Source organism: Lontra canadensis, unplaced genomic scaffold (assembly GCF_010015895.1).
Source record: "Lontra canadensis isolate GAN:19392208 unplaced genomic scaffold, GSC_riverotter_1.0 scaffold10, whole genome shotgun sequence".
NCBI lineage: Eukaryota > Metazoa > Chordata > Mammalia > Carnivora > Mustelidae > Lontra > Lontra canadensis.
Genome location: NW_022631004.1, coordinates 97,754 through 114,440, shown reverse-complemented (window position 1 = coordinate 114,440; position 16,687 = coordinate 97,754). Strand labels below are relative to the sequence as shown.

Below are 16,687 nucleotides of genomic sequence, written 5' to 3'. Positions count from 1 at the left end.
CCACACAGGCGGTAAAGAGTCTTACCAAGGAGAGGTGATTTCCTCCAGTACCCATCTCTCACTTCAATGTAGTCATACCAGCACAAACTGCTTTTGTATAGGTCCATTGTGGTAAAATTTAAAACAATCTGTGAATTGGAGCAAAATGACACAAAGAGTAAAATGATTGTGACTGCATGTGGTTATTTGCTTCCTGGAGATGAGGAATCCAGGACTACTATGAAAACAGATTCATAGCTAATTCTTTTTTTTTCTGTTAGTATTCCCTTAATATTTTTTTTCTTAACAAACACCTCAAAAAAAGAATATTTTCTTGTTCTCATTAATGTTTGACAATATGGGAGCACAATATCAGCAGTTAAACTAAACATTTTAGCAATTACACCAAAGTTCCTATAAAGGTATTTTAACAGTGGTGAAGCCAACAGAAATCTTTATTCAAAGAGTTTATTTTGAATTTTTTAAGATAAACAGGACTTAAACCATGAGAAATTCTGATTTTGCCATGAATGTCTTCTTTTTAATAATTTATTTCAAAGACAACCAGTCAGACATGTATAATTATATTAAAAATTACCACCATGTGCCATATTCCAAGAACATAATATCATTGTGTATGTTGAAATGTTTTAAATACAGCTCTTAAGTTTGAATTTATCCATGTAACTATAATCAAAGGCAGATGCACTATGCTTCTCTAGATCCAAGCATATATACTCAAGGAGCTCTCAAGTTATAAGATCTTGCACATGACCCCTTATTCCATACTTTGTTTTGAAATGATATTGTTTTTTGTTAAGATAATTCAGATAATTCAAGAACAACTTTAGGAAAGACAATTTTCTTATTGCTTTTTAAAAACCCTTTATTTTTCAAATAACTCTTTTTCCACTTGATTACACCAAATGTAGAGCAAAACTAGCATGAGAAATATACCTATCTGAAGTGAAATTCATTTTGGAAAATCGTTTTTTTGATATTCCAAAATTCATTCTAACTCTATTCTGCTTAAAATATCTAAGATGCCTAAGGTGTGAGGTGAACCTATTTTTTACTCTGGAAGCTGCAATGGACTTTGGCACAAGGCAACCAATTATGAGTATTTAAATAAATGCTTCTAATATAAAGCCATAGATTGTAACAATATTTAAATAATCCTTTGGTAACAATTAAAATCTGAATTTATATTTAAGAGAACTCTCAAGCTCTAGAACTGAATAAAATATATATGTAATCAATCAATGCTGAATCCATATTCCAGAAAAGTGCTACCATTTTTGTGTTAGACAACATACACTTCTCCTTTTTCTTTAACACAATACTTTTAAGTACTAATTAGGGCAAATTGACCCTTAACTAGTTTACTTTTTATGAGAATGAAGATATAGCATAACAATAAATATCCCTTCTGGTGTCTTGCATCTCAGAAACAACAATAGTCATCGATGGAACTGTACACCGAAGCTGGTTATAATTGCCCATGTAAATAATTACTTTAGGGGCACTTTGGTGGCTCAGTCCCAAGGTCCTGAGATCGAGCCTCACGTCGGGCTCCCTGCTCAACAGGGAGCTTGCTTCTCCCTCTCCCACTCCCCTGCTTGTGTTTCCTCTCTCGCTGTGTCTCTCTCTGTCAAATAAATAAGTAAAATATTTAAAAAATAATTATTTTATAGAGATTTAAACTAAGACTTTATCAAACTACAATGATAGTCAACTATGCCTTATAATGGCATTAACACTTCGCCATTAAAATCAACCTTTTGCAGTCTCTTTAAATATGTACTTTCTTGATTCCAAAGAGATGAAATCTACCAAGGGTGTTAAAATAAATAGAGGCATATTGTTTTGTTTTGCTTTTTAATGTAATACAATCTGTGTAGCATAACTTGGTTTTGTTTCATAAAATTGTTGGGGCACCTGGGTGGTGCTGTCAGTTGAGTTTCTGACTCTTGGTTTTGACTCAGGTCGTGATCTCAGGTTCTTGAGATTGAGCCCTGCATCAGGCTCCCAACTGGGTGTTCCTGCTAGAGATATCTCTTCCTCTCCCTCTGCAGCTCCCACTCCTGCTCCTTCTCTCTCTTCCTCTCTCTCTCAAATAAATAAATAAATCATAAAAAAGATTAAATTGTTCATCTATTTCTGTCTACCTTATTTATAGTTTCTTTTTCCTTTGTTTTTTTTTCCTTCACATAATTTTATCATTCAGATACTCTCAAAAATGTTTACAAAAATTTCCACAATACCTAATTTTTTCCCCTTCCATTTACAGTAATCCTCAACGCTTGATTTTTAAAATGTATAGATTCTAAACAATTTTTCTTAAGTTCCCAATATGTTTTCTCCTCCATCTCTGAATACCAATGAATTATTGGGTTGTTCTTACAACATCATTGGAAAATGATTTCTGGTTTTCCTCTTTAGCTTTGTATTAACTTTAAGCCTGATTAAATGAGGAAGACTACCACGGCCTGATCCTAGGTTTCATTCTGCATTTGTATTCTCTTTTAGCAACCACCAGGGATTCGAATCTGTATAATCATACAAGAACTCGGTTATTATAACAGAGATGGCAAAACTGGAATTTAGACACAAACAGTAGACCCAAGCCTCATTTTGTGGCTTCCTTCTCAGATTTAAAGGTGAGTTTTATGATCATGTGCAAATAGTGAAAAAATTCACTTCCTCTTTTATGAGGGAAAGAAATCAGCTAAATTAGAAGTATGTATATCATCAAATTGTATTTAAAATTAAAACAGTGTGGTTGGATTGCTAACAAGTGGTTAATATTTGAAGTTTGGAACACACACACACACACACACACACACACACACACACAGTTGGAAGGGGGATAACTCTAAACAGAAAAGTTTTCTATCTTGTTTTTAATCTTCTATTTTAAATGCCAGGCAGCCTACTTTAATATAAAACACAGAGTCCTTTAGAAGCAGAAAATGTAATAAAGATAGGTTTTCTAAAATCGAATCTTAGGGCTCTGACACAGAAGTAAAATGCTGGCCTTTGATTAAGGTTGTTAGCAGAATCAACTTGAATTACAAATCAAAAGCACTTGGAAAATATTTGGTTGTCTTAAATTATATGTTGCATCTTTTTTTTAAAGATAGGTGAAATAAAAGCTAACTAGCACAGTTATATAAAGATTTATTTCTTATGGTAGGTATCAATTTACCATTATCAATGTAAAATTAATCATGGCTCCATTGGAACATGAGATTGAAAGAGATACAAGGAACAATTCTAGGATCTCCTTGATCGGTTATGAGTCTTAGCTGCTATTCTGCAAAGTTAAATTGATACAATTGCTGTGAAGTATGCTTATTAAAACTTTGTTACACAGTACTGCAGAGTGCCACAGAGTGCAGAATCTGGAAGAAAGGCAGACCAACAGTCAAGGGACTGGATGCCTGCAAATCTCCATTGAAAATATAATTAAAAAACTATTGGCAGCACAATTAAGACATTACTACCTAAACTAATTCCATGAGCACCACAGAAAGACCAATAAGAATTGGTATTACAGTGCCGAGGATGGGGAAGACACAAATCTTCAATTAGACTGATATTATTAAATGGCTCTTTTAAAAGAGATATTAGAATCAAAAACAGTAAAATAAAATAGATTTCTGGGTTCCAGCCAAAAGAAGCTTGGACAAACCTAATAATCTAGGGAGACTACAGTTTTCTTCTCAGGAATAAGACTAGATAGAGGTGAGAAGATCAGTAAACTATATTCTATGGGTCAAATCCAGCCTTCAGCTAGTTCTTGTAAAAAAAGGCTTCTTGGACCCATTCCTTTACATATTGTCTATGATTACTTTTGCAATACAATAGAATTGAACATTTGAAACAAACTATATCACCTGCAAAGCCAAAAGTATTTACAATATATCCTTTCCAGAAAACATTGCCAATTCATGGGATAATTGATCATTAAGCTTTTGTTCAGCTCTGAATTGTATCCTGCTAAAGGGAAAAATTTACATCTTGTCCTGCAACTAGAAGCTATTTATGATTGGGAGTGAAAAAGCCTGGGTTTAAGCTCTAGCATCTCAGTTTGCTAGTTTACTTAAACTTTCTTAGTTGGAATGTATTTCTTTACTGCTAAATCCCTGGAGGCCATAATATCAAGCTGATCTAAGCAGAGTTAAAGCAGAAGGATTTAATTGGATAATATTAGAAAACCACTAAGGTAATCTGAAAGCATTGTTAAGATTCTCATGTATTACTATTTTCATGGTATATATTCAAGCATCTCTCACAATATAAATCTTGAAGACAGTTATGAAAGAAGTAAAAGTATTAACTCAATTTACTTAATCCAACTATGCTAGGAACATAAAAGCATCAGCCTAATTTTAAGGTTTCACAGGAAAATTAACACGTTGAAGGAAGAGATTCTTTCTTTAAAATCCAAAGAATAGACAGGAGAACCTGGGGCCAGACTAGTTGTACAACTCAGATAGATCCCTAATTCCATCAGGGATTTATGATATGACGGGTGAAAAACAGGAGTTGGATAATGCTATAGAAAGTATTTTCTGCTTAAATTTATATGACAACACCTGGATTTTGAAATTTTGATGCGTCATCACCAATTACTCAGAGGAACATTTTTCCTACTTCCTTTCCTTGATCCCCACTCCACCCCTATACCTAATCAATTCCAATTTCTGCAGTTCCCCTAATAATGTTCTCCTTTTGTTTTCACTGACCATATTCTCCGTACCTTTTGAATTAACTGCAATAATTTCACAAGCTGTACTTGTTTTTTTTTTTCAGATTTTTATTTATTTATTTGTCAGAGAGAGAACACAAGCAGGGGGAGCAGCAGGCAGAGGGAAAAGCAGGCTCCCTGCTGAAGCCCAATGTAGGACTTGACCCCAGTACCCTGGGATCATGACCTAGGCTGAAGTTAACCAACTGAGCCACCAGGCATCCCTCACAAGCTGTACTTTGGTTTTCAGTTTCACTCATCTCCAATTCACCTATCCTGTATGGCCACTTTAATCCCATGAAAGCCGGGCACAGTGGCTTCACACCCAACTCAACATAAATTTCTAATCCTGGGCATCATGACTCTAAGATCATAACCCACCTGGGCTGCCTCATATTGCACTACTTCCAACAGATTCTTCACCCTACCTGTCCCTGACTTCTGGCTGCTGTGCCTGAAAAAGTACCCCCAGTTCCAGCACTCCTTTAGAAAAAGCCTACATAGTTCCTCCTGGGATACCACTTGCCCCTTCCCTGTTTCTGGAACCTCTTCACACCTTTCAAAGTCTTTAGCAAAGGCTTACATCTCCCAGTAAGCTCTGAGCTCTCCTATCTCAGCAATCTACCTTGCTTTCTTCAGTGATTTTTCAGAGTTTGGCTATTGTATTACGGCCCTTGTTCTTGCTCTATGTTTATAAGTTCCTGATAGCAAAGATCTCTTTCACACACCAGCCAGATACACTTTTAAAAATAGAATCAAAGATTTATCTACATACTAATGGCTAAATTTAAGAGGTGCCTTTGGCAATAGAAACACTATATTGTGAATTGACCCCATATGTGTAAAGCACAGATGAATGATTTAAAAAATTGCAAAATGAAAGTAGTCAAATGATCGCTCTTAACTGGGTTATATAGGAAAAGAAAAAAAAAAAACTATTAACTCTATTGAAGACGAAAACAATCTGCCCTTGTGAAAAGGTCAATCAATTCTAAGAGACCAAAGAATCAAATTGCATAATTCTATCAGCTCAAAGAGATACATTCTCAGCTGCACATTCTGGACTGTTATCAGCATGTACCTTGCAACATCAAGAATGGTCTTAGATTGGGCAGGACACTGTTTTTACCTTGGGGAGTCCAATTACATGTAAAATGGCAATCTTACTTCTTTTTTGTCATGGTGAAATAAATATACACATAAAACTTACCATTTTAATCACTTTTAAGCACACAGTTTTATGGTGATAAGTACATTTACAGTGTTGTACAATAATAAACTTATTTTTTAAAAAGAACATTCTTCCCATATAAAACAATACATGCTTACTGTAGAAAATTAAAGGAAGAAAAAAATAAAACCTACCTGTAAACCCATCAGGGAGAAATAAGCATTGTTTTAGTATATACTCTTCCACAATTTTGTCTCTAACATATGTGATTTAAAAATTAGATCTTTTCATGCCTATGATTTTTAGCCTGCTTATTGAATTTCCCAGTATACTGAAAACATTTTCTCAAATCAATGCTATTTTTTATTTTCTAAATTTGATATTTTTCCAATTTTTCATTATTATATATAACTGTCTCTACACAGACCCAAATAATTTCCCTATAATAAATCTCTGGGCTAAAATGCAGGCACATTTTTCAAAATATGAAAAAGATTAACAAAGTCGTTCAGAAAAAATATTTCTACTTTTATTTTCAGAAGCTCTGTACCCTTACTATCATTTGATATTATAATTCTATTCTTTGTCTTCTTTGATTATAGTGAAAATAAATAATTTCTATATTAATTAAGTATCCATTTGTACTGAGACTGAGACAAAAATGTTCTGCTGTTTTAGTCATTTTCTACTGTGGTGTTAATCTTTACTCATTAATTTAAAATAGCCCTTTATATAGACATAATACCAATGTTCTCTCATATCATTTTCATTTTTATTTGTGATTTTGTATTGTTAAAAAGAGATTTTTTAATGTAATTATTTTAATAAATTATTTTGCATTTTTTATTCTTGATTTTGGTACCAACATATCTTTTCCATAAAATAAAAATCAAATCACTTATTTTCCTCATAAAAATATGAAGTAAAGGTTTGATTTTTGTAGAAATACATAAAAATGATTATTTATTGAAAAATCTTGATCTCAGGGGTCTGAGATCAAGCCCTAGAATGGGTTCTGTGTTGGGCATGGAGTCTGCTTGAGATTTTCTCTCTCCCTCTCCCCTATCCCACCCTCCCTCATCTCTCCCTTTCTCTAGAAAGAAAGATGAAAGGAAGAAAGGAAGAAAGAAAGAAAGGACAATTTTATAAACAAATATGTCACAAAGGTCTTTAAGCCCTCAGGCATAAGTTCTTTTTAATTTGTTCCATTGGCTTAGAAGCCTATTTTGACATACCACAGAATATGAATTACTGAAGCAGCTCAGTGTTTTTCTATTATTTTACAGTACAATCCACTTTACTTCATCAGTTATTTTCTAATTTGCCTTGGTTATTCCAACCATTGTTATCTTGTAAATAATCTTCAGGAAAATTGGGTCTGTGTGTAAAACAAAAATCTTTTGAAATTTATTAGAGTTACTTTAAACTATATATTAATTTTGAAAAAATTGACTGTTTATAATATATCCTGGCATATGATGTGTTACATCTGGCTACATGATATATTACTCTGCTTTAGTTGCACAACTTTCTAAAATCTATTACATCTTAATATAGTTGTTTTTATTTGATCAACTTCAGTGTCATTTTTTAGTTCATTCTTTTGAATTTTTCAGAAGAGAAAACATGCTCTATAACTAAAGAAAAATTTAATGATTAGCTCTGCTAAATGCAAGCTGTATGGTGGTAGGCAGTTTACTCAATCCTTTCTTAAGTTCAATTTCTTTATGTATAAAACAGAGATAATTGTAACACCAAACTCAATGGAGTGTGCAGAGTTTAACACAATGCTTGCCATAGTAAATACTCAATATTAGCGTCTTATATTTATTGAATTGAAAAAAAGTCCTGTTAGTCCTAATTCATCAAGTTATCATTAAATATACATACTGAATTCTAGTGTTACCAGCATTTATGAAATTTTTGGACAGTTATTTTTCCATTTTGATACTATTATTTGACAAAATGACAAATTTTGTAATATTCGACTACCCTCATGGTACTGAACCAAAACAGTTTCAATTTTATAAATTATATAATTTGCTTTCATTTGATTAAATTTATATAGCATCCATGTGTTTATATTCATAGGTAAGGCACTTGATAATTTTTTCATATGTATTGTATAAGATACACCTACCAGACTTTTATTAGTTTAGTAAAATAAATGAAGAGAGAGGAAAAAAAAATGAAGAGACTACACATTATTATGCAGTGAACTTGAAATACAGTTTATTAATGGGAGAAATCTGAGGTTTTGGAATTTGAAAAAACTGTCTCAAGAAATTATCTGCAAGCAGCACCATTTTATAATAACTTCTATAAACTTATTTTATATGGTTATAACTTATTCAATATTTAGTGGTCATTAAATCACTTTTGATATTTTCAGTTTCTAGGATTCTACATTAAGAAATATTTTAAATGGAAGTATTTCTTCATGTTTTGATTTTTAGCAAAGTTAAATATATAGCCAATTATATACAGTGAAATTCCATTATCATGAATCCAAGTAAAAAAAAATTCACATTTTCAAACAGAAAAAATACTAGCAAAATACACTAATTTTAAAAATAGCCTAAAGTATAAACTATAGGCAGGACAAAATGAGCCTTAATGGATGTCTGAGATGTGAGAAGAAATAATGAATAAAAATATTTGATGAATCTTCAAACAAATGCTGTTGGGAATGGAGACCCATGTACAAGAGAATGAAGTCAGTTCTTTATATTAAGCCATATACAAAAATTAATTACACAATGAATGAAAGACCTAAATGTGAAACCCAAAACTATAAAACTAGAAGAAAGCATAGAGGGAAAGCTTCATGATATTGGAAATGGCAATGATTTCTTGAATATGGCACAAAAACAGAGGCAAAAAAAAAAAAAAAAAGAGCAAAAACAGTTAAGTGGTACTACATCAAACTAAAAAGCTTTTGCAAAGCATATAATGAACAAAGTAAAAAGGCAGCTATAGAAAAGAAAAAAAATATTTGCAAATCATATATCTCATAAGGTGTTAATAGCCAAAATATGTAAAGAACTCCTATAACTCCCCAAGAAAAAATAAAATAATCCAACTAAAAAATGGGCAAGACACTTGAAGATACATTTCTCCAAAGATGATACACAAATGGCCAAGAAGCATATGAAAAGATGACAACATCACTAATCATCAGAGAAATGCAAATCAAATCCACAATGAAATATCATCTCTCCCTGCATTAGGATGGCAACTATCAAAAAACAAAATACTACATATTTGTGGAGATGTGGAGACTTTGGAACCCTTCTACATTGCTGATGGGATTGTAAAATGGTGCAACTACTATAGAAAACAATATGGAAGTTCTACAAAAAATTAAAAACAGAACTACCAAATTATCCAGCAATCCCACTTCAGGGTATGGATCCACAAGAATTGAAAGGACTGTCTTAAAGAGATATTTGCATACTCTTATTCGTAGTAGCACTATTCACAATAGCCAAAAGGTGGAAGCAACTCAAATGTCTATCAATGGATGAATGGTTTAACAAATGTGTCTATACATACAATGGAATAGCATTCAACCTTAAAAAGGAAGAAAACCCTGTCACATACTAAAACATGGTTAAACCTTGAGACCATTACGCTAAATAAAATAAGCCAGTCATAATTAAACAAATGCTGTGTGCTTCCACTTATGTGAGGTATGGAAAGTAATCAAATTCATAGAAACAGAAAGTAGAAAGGTGGTTCCCAGGGTCTGAGGGGTAAGGAAAATGGACATAATGGCTACAGAGATTCAGTTTTGCAAACTGAGAAAGCTCTGGAGATCTGCTTCACAGCAATGTGAATGTACTTAACACTATTGAATTGTACACTTAAAAATGGTTAAGACAGTACATTTTACATGTTTTTCACCATAATAAAAAATTTGGTAAATATTTGCATATAGCTTAACAAATGTTAAGTGTAAAAAACCACAACAATATCTCATTTGTATAAGGAAACAAACTTGAAGAAAAATACTAAACAATAGCATATAAAATGAAGATAACGTGTATTATAATCTTTTTTTTAAGAATCTTTTTATGGTTTGGGAGAATAAGGATACCATTTAAATATGACCCCATTAAGAAGTCTGGTAGAACAGGGGTACCAAATAATAAAATATACATTTAAAACTTTCAACCCAATAGACAGAAAATAAATGAAATGAGGGAAAACAAAACCATAAATTCAATATATAAAAAGGCAAAAAAGAGTAGGACAAAAGAAACAAAGTGGGACATACAGAATGCAAACAAGAAGTAATAATACATCAGTACTCACAATAAAGGTAACTGCAATTAAACACTAAAGACAAACTAACCACCATGAATTAAATAAAAAATAAAACCAAACTATTTGCTACCTAAAAGGGACACACCTTTTAGAGACACAAGACCATGGAACAACTGAATGTCTAAAGCAAGATAAAAATATAACCAAGCTAGAATATTAATTAAAAGAATGTGTATCCTTGTTAATATCAGAAAAAAATAGAGTACTAGCCTAAATAGTGATCAGAGATAAAGAAATACAGAGTATAGTAACAGTTTATTCACCAGAAAGATGTTATATTCTAAACACAGTATGTATATAAAACATAGAATAAAAATACTTTAAATATATTGAAATATAAATAAATATAAAATTTGTTTTTAACAAATATTTATTTATTTATTTATTTATTTTAAAGATTTTATTTATTTATTTGACAGACAGAAATCACAAGTAGGCAGAGAGGCAGGCAGAGAGAGAGAAGGGGAAGCAGGCTCCCTACCGAGCAGAGAGCCCGATGCGGGACTCGATCCCAGGACCCTGAGATCATGACCTGAGCCAAAAGCAGAGGCTTAACCCACTGAGCCACCCAGGTGTCCCAACAAATATTTATTTTTAAAAGGTAAATGAATAAATCCACCAAATAGTGACAAATATTAACATAACTTTCTATTGGATAAAGTAAAAAAAAACAATAATTAGAGAATATATACATTTCACAATTAAAAAGAGAACTGCCACCCATATGCATAGAGAACTTACCACCCACCTACTGCACAAAACACATTTCGTTTTTCTTTTGAAGATTTTACTTATATATATAGAAAGAGAGAGAGAGAAAGTGGAGTCAGGGGCAGAGGGAGAGGAAAAAGAAAGAATCCTAAGCAGGTTCCAGGCCCAGCTCAGAGCAAGACATAGAGCTCAGTCTCAAGACTCTGAGATCATGATGTGAGCCAAAATCAAGAGTCAGACATTTAACTGCCCCACCCAGGTGTCCCATCTTTAAAGCTATGATTATTCTTTATGAAGACTGGTCAGCTCCAAGGTCATACTACCAGCCTCAAAATATTTCAAAGACTGACATCTTACAGAGTACAGTCTCTCACCAGAACTGACTAAAGGAGAAATTAACAAGAAAAGGATGATGGGGGGGGGGGAGAATGTATCTTTGCAAATAAGAAAATATATATTACTAAAAAAATATGTTGGTTGAGAAGAAATAATAAGAGACAAAGAAGGTAATTAAAATCGAAAAATAGCAAAAACACTGTATGTCAAGCTGGTTAAATTCAGATAAAAGTAGTTCTTAGAAGGAAATTTATAGCCTTATGGGTTTGTATTAGAATTAATGAGTTAACTGCCAACTAAGAACAACAGAATAAACCCAAATTTAAAACAAAAAGAAATTAGTAAAAACACAAGAATGAAAAAAATTAGTTAATATTGTTCACTTAATTTATTTGCTTATCATCATATATAAAAATAAGAAAAATAATTTAAAAAGATGACAGATGTGTTGATTTCTTCCTATTTATAACATTTTGGAAGCTACAGTTTTATTGGTAATCATACCAAGAAAAGTGAATAAACTTTGAATACTGATGGTCTGGACACTGCAATTGGATAGGAGGAACCAATTTTTTTCCTGTATTATCTTGTTCTTATGAATGGATATAATTTTTATTAATCTTGTTCAAAACTCTTCATATTCAATAATTTTAATTTCAAAATCATGTATAGTTTTTTATCAGCTTTTATATCTCTTCAGTATCTTTTTAAGAATGATTTTCATAAAATATTCTCATGAGCTTGTTCAAAAATTCATATAGAAACTGATCAACATCTATAACTACATTACAACATAGACTTTTATTCTTAAATTAAAAATGACTATATAAAGAATTATGTATGCATTCATGTATTCTAAGTCAATTGTACCTTTTTATGTTTAAAAACTATTCATGTTACACAAACATTTCATTCAGCTTTCATGTTGAGTATCAGAACACCCTGGACAGCTCCACACCCATGATTCTCCTAACAACATTCAATTATCAGGAATGTTAAACTTTCCTTAACTTCAAATGCATTCTCAACAAAACTCTAAGTATAATTGAATCATTCCAGATGAATTAGTCATAAGCAAAGAACAAAAACTATTTAATAAGTAGTAAAAATAAAGATTAATATCAATATAATCTTGTTCTGGAAAGACTTTTAAGTTTAGCGTTCAAGACAGAATTCAAAAGTTAATAGAGTCATTCATTTTCTTTCTTAATAATAAACACTTTAACCAACAAACCAAATATGCTGAAGGGAATTTTCTTCTTTTTTAATCCTTACTATGTTTAATTACAATTTCTTGCCTTAATCTGCCATGATTTCCACCAAAAAGAAAGTGGTGTGGTAGAAAGAAATACTTACAGAATTTTCCCAAGAATAATATTTGTAATAATTTTTGTTGATCTGCTTTTGAAGATTAAGAAGGTACCTCTATTCCTAGTTGTTCAGGGTTTGTTGTTGTTAAATCAGTAATAGATATTTTTTCTTGATTTAATTGAGATGCACATTTAATGGCATTTGTGTCTACATACGTGCATGCAAAGCTTTGGTTTGGTTTGAAGATTTTACTTCCATATTCAAGTGTTAGCTTGGAATCTTTTTCTTTTTTATACTGTCCTTGTCAGGAATGCTATCAAGGTTTTGCTAGCCATATAAATAAGAAAGTGGATCTTCTTTTTTATTCCCTGGAAGAGTTTATATAGGATTATACTTAGTCCTTATTTGAATGTTGGCTAGAACTCACTAATTAAGCCATGTGAGCTTGGATTTTCATTGCTGAAAAATATCTAATAATTCAATTAAACAGTAGTTCATTTTCTTTAGTTGTTATAGGAATAACCAAGTTTTTTTTTTTTTTCTTCTCAAGTAAGAACTCAGTAATATTTTGTAGGGGTTTTCCCATTTCATCTACATTTTTTAAGTTACTGGTATAATGTTGACAATATTCTTTTATTCTCATTTTTGTGTCTAGAGCATCTTGGTTATAATTACCTTTTCATTCTAGTGATAGATAATTGTGCTTTTCCTGTTATTCTTTTTCTTTCTTGATCTGTTTACATCCATTTTCCTATATATCTAAGTTTTTTCAAAGTACTAAATTTGTTCATACTTTGTATCATGTTATTTTGATCTCCTTAACTTATCTATTATTTATTACTTCCTCTATTATGTACCTTTACATTTATTTTACTATACCTTTAATAGCTATTCAATAAGAATGTCTAACTCATTAGTTTAGGGCATTTTTTTAGTTGTTAATGTGAGCATTTAAGTTCTGAATTTCCTTCCAAGTATTGCTCTCATTTCATCTTACAGACTTGTTATTCAGTATTTTTTTATATTATAGCTGAAAATTATTTCTATTCTTCACTATAATTGCTTCTTAGCTAAACTGGATATTTTATATATATTTCTTAACTGGAATATGTGGGATTTTTCTCATTATCTATGTGACACTTATTTTAACTTAATTCCATTGTGCCTGAGAACATTATTTTAACCTTTTTAGAGCATTTATTATTTCTTTTTAAATTACATTTTTCAAAAAAATTTCCAGAGCTTGAGCAATTTTCATTATAACTTTTCTGAGTTTTTTAGTCTCATATTTGAAAAATTAAATAAGAATAAAAAATAAAGCAAATTATATTTAAAAGAAAATGAACCTTTGTATATTTTACACTTTATATAACACTAAATGAGAACTCTCGATGATATAAACTACCTTCTCCCCTGGGGTCACCGAAATTCTCCAGATGCAGTGTGTATAAGAAGGGTAGCCGTTTGGAAATCCTGGAGAGGAAAGGTTGCCATTGGATTCTTGTAGGGTTTCTCCACATGCTAAAAGGAAAAAAAAAAAAAACACATATATTTGCTATTTTAAAGAGGTGAGTTAACCAATTTCCTTAAAAAGATAGTATCATTCTTTAATTTTTATGAAAGACATGGACATCAAAAGGCCCTGAGTCTTTTGGTGTTAGATGAAAATATGTATTTCTGTTCTAGAAAAGACTTTTCCAAGTAAATTCATCTTATGTTTCTACTACTAGGATTTTTGCATACTTAATGGTTTCATTAGGGCCAACCATAAAGCAAAACTATAAGATAAATAATCTGGCATTCATAAAGTTCTTCCTCATGGAGAATTTTCTCATTCATTCCCAAAGAATTAGTAGGTCACCCATACTCATATTCAGGCCAGTGGGTATCTGGTTCATGTGGCTAGGGAATCATATGAAACAAAATTAATATTTTTCAGTGTAAAGTGAAGCTAAGTTTCATAGCAAATACCACACCAAATTTGAAAAACAGAAATCTTAAATAATAACCAGAATACAATCAATAAAGGTGATACCAAAATGTCATACACAATGAAAATTTTTCTCAAAATAACCTGAAAAAATTAAAAGGTTAAAACCTTAAAGGAAGATTAAAATTTTCCAAGAAGATGTGGACATTGATTTACTCTCTCATTTCTGTTGATCACAAGTAGAAATTACTGGAAAAACAATTGTGTTTTCCTCTTACTAAGGCTGTCTAATATCTTAGAAGTAATTATCAGTCATCTAAAATAGCAAATTATCAGCTACACAGTCTCAAGATCTGTGTGATTGATATCTCTAGGGCCATTTCAACAAAGCCATAGACAGAGAGTAATTAGCTTATTGGTTTAGCCAATAGTGGTCAGAACCATTCTATAATGGGTTTTCCTGTTGTTTTTGTAAGACATAGCATGTGCCCCATGAACATTGGTTGGTTTAAGTATCCTGAATTCAAGAATGATTCTTCCACTGCAAACTGTCATCTTTATAACCTTCACTTAATAAGAGTTCTTTCCCCCTGAAGGAGGCTGAAATCAGACTGAAATATTACCATATTACAGAGTCATAGCTACCAGTAGGTGAATTCTTGTCTCATCAAATCCTCCATAAATAAAAAAATGGTTTTGCATATCTTAAGTTAAATGAGGAAAGAAAGATGATGACTTTGAAAATAAAATTGAGTTGTAAAAGGTCTGATATGATATAAATATTTATTTGAAAACACAGATATTAAGTTTGCACAACAAAACACATTTCAAGTAGGAACAGCAGTGTTTATTCTGATGAATAGGCAGATAAAAGCAACTTTAGAACAAAATGAAAATGCTCAAGGTCAAAAATACATAATTCAGCATTTCCCATGAATCATCTAAGGGCTCTTGATAAATGTAACATTGCAAGAACCCTTAGAAAAATAAAAAATTATTAAGACTTTATTAATGCAAACAATATGCTTCTGAGTAGAATCAGCTAGGATGCTATATAATCATTTGGGAGTTGAGTGTTTCAATGAAAAATACTGTAATTCATAGCAGTCTAAAAATAAATTATTTAATGATTGAAAAGTACACTAAGCCACAAAGAATGCAGGTACTGGATTTACTAAAGTGGAATTAAAGCAATTAAATATGTTTAATCCACAGATGTATACAAACAATACTGTCCTAATAAAGATAAAGCTCTATAAAATGAAAAATAAATAGAATCAGCATATAACTAAAATATTAAGTAAATCTATTATATAGCATTTGCTTACAATGCTTGTAATCATTTGTGCATTTTACCTCAGTAAATGTGTTTGTCCCAGGCTACCTGATCCCTACTACAAAAGATATTTCAGCACTTTTCCCAGCCATAGGTTGTCAATGCTCAGATATACAAAACAAAGTTTAATATTAAAGGAACTAAAGAAAAATCAGCAAGAAAAAAAGTAGCGCTACAAAGTTAAAATGCATAGGCTGTTCATTTACTCAGCAAAGTCTGTGGATGAGAAAATACAAGTTTTTTTTTTATAATTTTATTTTTTATAAACATATATATATATATATTTTTCCCCCCAGGGGTACAGGTCTGTGAATCTCCACGTTTACAAACTTCACAGCACTCACCATAGCACATACCCTACCCAATGTCCATAACCCCCCCTAACCCCCCTCTGCCCAGCAACCCTCAGTTTGTTTTGTGAGATTAAGAGTCACTTATGGTTTGTCTCCCTCCCAATCCCAACTTGTTTCATTTACTCTTCTCCTACCACATTAACCCCCCATGTTGCATCTCCTCTCCCTCATATCAGGGAGATCATATGAGAAAATACAAGTTTTAATCATGGCATTACCACCTACTAATTATGTCATACAAGTAAATCTCAAAAGCTTCAGCTTCAGTTTGCTTTTGTTAAATGCCCTCTTATTAACATACACTTAATAAAGTTGCTTTGTGGGAATCAAATGTTATTATGCCCTGAATCTTCTTTTTAACCCTTAGATACCTTTTCCACAGGTAGGAAGATTGTGGTCTAAAGTGTTTGAATATGTCTTTGAACTACAAAACTTAGTCATATTTAGGAGGAAAAAATATATAAAGAATTATACAGTG

At 31.6% G+C, this 16,687-nt stretch overlaps 1 protein-coding gene across 1 annotated transcript in view; it reads right to left on the bottom strand.

The window, feature by feature from the left end:
* The window catches only part of TLL1 (tolloid like 1), a 170,299-nt gene that overhangs the window by 70,526 nt on the left and 83,086 nt on the right, over window positions 1-16,687 (bottom strand). The window contains exons 12-13 of the mRNA XM_032855437.1: window positions 13,996-14,111; window positions 26-128 (exon numbers count right to left, since the gene is read on the bottom strand). Of these exons, the coding sequence (XP_032711328.1) occupies window positions 26-128; window positions 13,996-14,111 (219 nt within the window). The remainder of the gene's footprint in view (window positions 1-25; window positions 129-13,995; window positions 14,112-16,687) is intronic.